The sequence below is a fragment of the Meleagris gallopavo genome, chromosome Z (genome assembly GCF_000146605.3).
Source record: "Meleagris gallopavo isolate NT-WF06-2002-E0010 breed Aviagen turkey brand Nicholas breeding stock chromosome Z, Turkey_5.1, whole genome shotgun sequence".
NCBI classification, from domain to species: Eukaryota; Metazoa; Chordata; class Aves; order Galliformes; family Phasianidae; genus Meleagris; species Meleagris gallopavo.
This window is the reverse complement of record NC_015041.2, coordinates 63,743,076-63,744,408: the sequence shown is the minus strand read 5'-3', so window position 1 is coordinate 63,744,408 and position 1,333 is coordinate 63,743,076. Positions and strand designations below refer to the sequence as shown.

General features: G+C 50.6%; 1 protein-coding gene across 1 annotated transcript; it reads right to left on the bottom strand.

Annotated features, from left to right (window-relative positions):
• Positions 1 to 8: 8 nt before the first annotated feature.
• Positions 9 to 1,196, bottom strand: LOC109363789 (rho GTPase-activating protein 32-like). Its single transcript, XM_019610249.1, has 3 exons — positions 1,191 to 1,196; positions 659 to 971; positions 9 to 470 (listed from the first exon to the last, which is right to left on the bottom strand). The coding sequence occupies exons 1-3, from the start codon at positions 1,194 to 1,196 to the stop codon at positions 88 to 90; spliced, it is 702 nt and encodes a 233-aa protein (XP_019465794.1). The 3' UTR covers positions 9 to 87.
• Between the last annotated feature and the right edge of the window lie 137 nt (positions 1,197 to 1,333).

Sequence of the window (1,333 nt, the reverse complement as noted above, 5' to 3'; positions counted from 1 at the left end):
GCGTGAGAGGTCCAGAATAAAGATGGGACTCATCCTCTCTTGTCATGGAGAGAGCGACTCAGAGCTCTCAGTGTTGCTGCTCAGTGCTTAGGACTGGAGGGCTGATTGTAAGTCCCCCTCCAAGAGGCTCTGCTTCTCCTCACTGATGCTGACCTGCTCCTGCACGGAGGTGCTGCTGTCGGAGCACTCAGCCTCTGTTTGGTATGGGCTGCATTGCAGAGGCACTGGGTCACAGTCCAGGCTGGTGACTGCGGTGTCTGGCAGGCTCAGGTCAGCATCCTCAGCAGAGCCTGGAGAAATCAGAACATGAACATGGATGAGCTCCTTCTCTCCATCACTGATGTTACTTGGAAGACTGCTGTTCGAACTGCAGTGATTTGTGCTTCCTAGGAGCTCTCCACTGATGGAAGCACGCAGTGCATCAATGCTACTTGCCCTGGATCTTGTGGGTTGGCAAGGGCTCGGTTCACCTAGAAAGGATACACAAGGATTAGTGTCAAACTTTCACAAGTTGAATTATGACAGTGGTTCTTGGTCAGGGGTGAACTGAAGCTGTTAGGCAGGGGCTTGAACGCTAGAAGGAGACACAAGCGCACTGCAAGCTTGAATTCTGTGTTCCTGAAAAGCAGGGTTTTGAAAGCTGGATTTGCACCTTTACCTGCCAGTACTATGACTTCTGTTTCTGAGGGCTCCCTGGCATTGTGCTGCAGGTGGCGTTTGGTCCCAGAGGATGGTTTTCTGCGCCTGAAGCAGCAAAACCAACAGCCAGCTGGTGATTCCTTCCTTGTGCTGGCTGCATTTTGTCTAGAGAGAGAAAAGAGCGAATGCTGTGAGTCGTGCGTGGTACAGGGTGAGGGAAGAGCTGCACTGAGCTCTTGGCAGCAGTTGTTTGTTCCTAGCACTGCCTGGTTCCTGCAGAAACACAACTTAGGAACTCTCTCTGTGTCCAACAGTTGAGGATAGCTCCATTCCTATAGCTCAGCCCTGAAGTCTTGCTGGCTAAATTCCCCTGAACACTGTCAAGCAAGATGCTTGTGAGCAAAGGCTCCACAGCTGTACAGCACAGCATCTAAGGGGTGGCTTTTATTGAATTGGCAGGTGTAACTGTTTGCTGAGGAACCGTGCAGCCAAAAAGGAAGTTCAAAAGCATCTCTGACTCTTACATTAGCACCCCATCGGCCTCATCTCACTGTCATGTTTATTTTCTAGTGCCAGCACGTCTGACCAACAGCTCTGCTGGAATTGGTTTCAGGCACCTGGCCCTGAAATCTGGAAAACCTCACCATTAGCGTAACTTAGTTTCAGCAAGTTTGGCCACTAGAAATAATGGTGA

Excerpts from the sequence above, each read along its gene's own strand:
- LOC109363789 (XM_019610249.1), bottom strand. Across the intron at positions 471-658 it reads AGAAGTCATAGTACTGGCAG|GTGAACCGAGCCCTTGCCAA; the intron begins GTAAAGGTGCAA and ends TATCCTTTCTAG.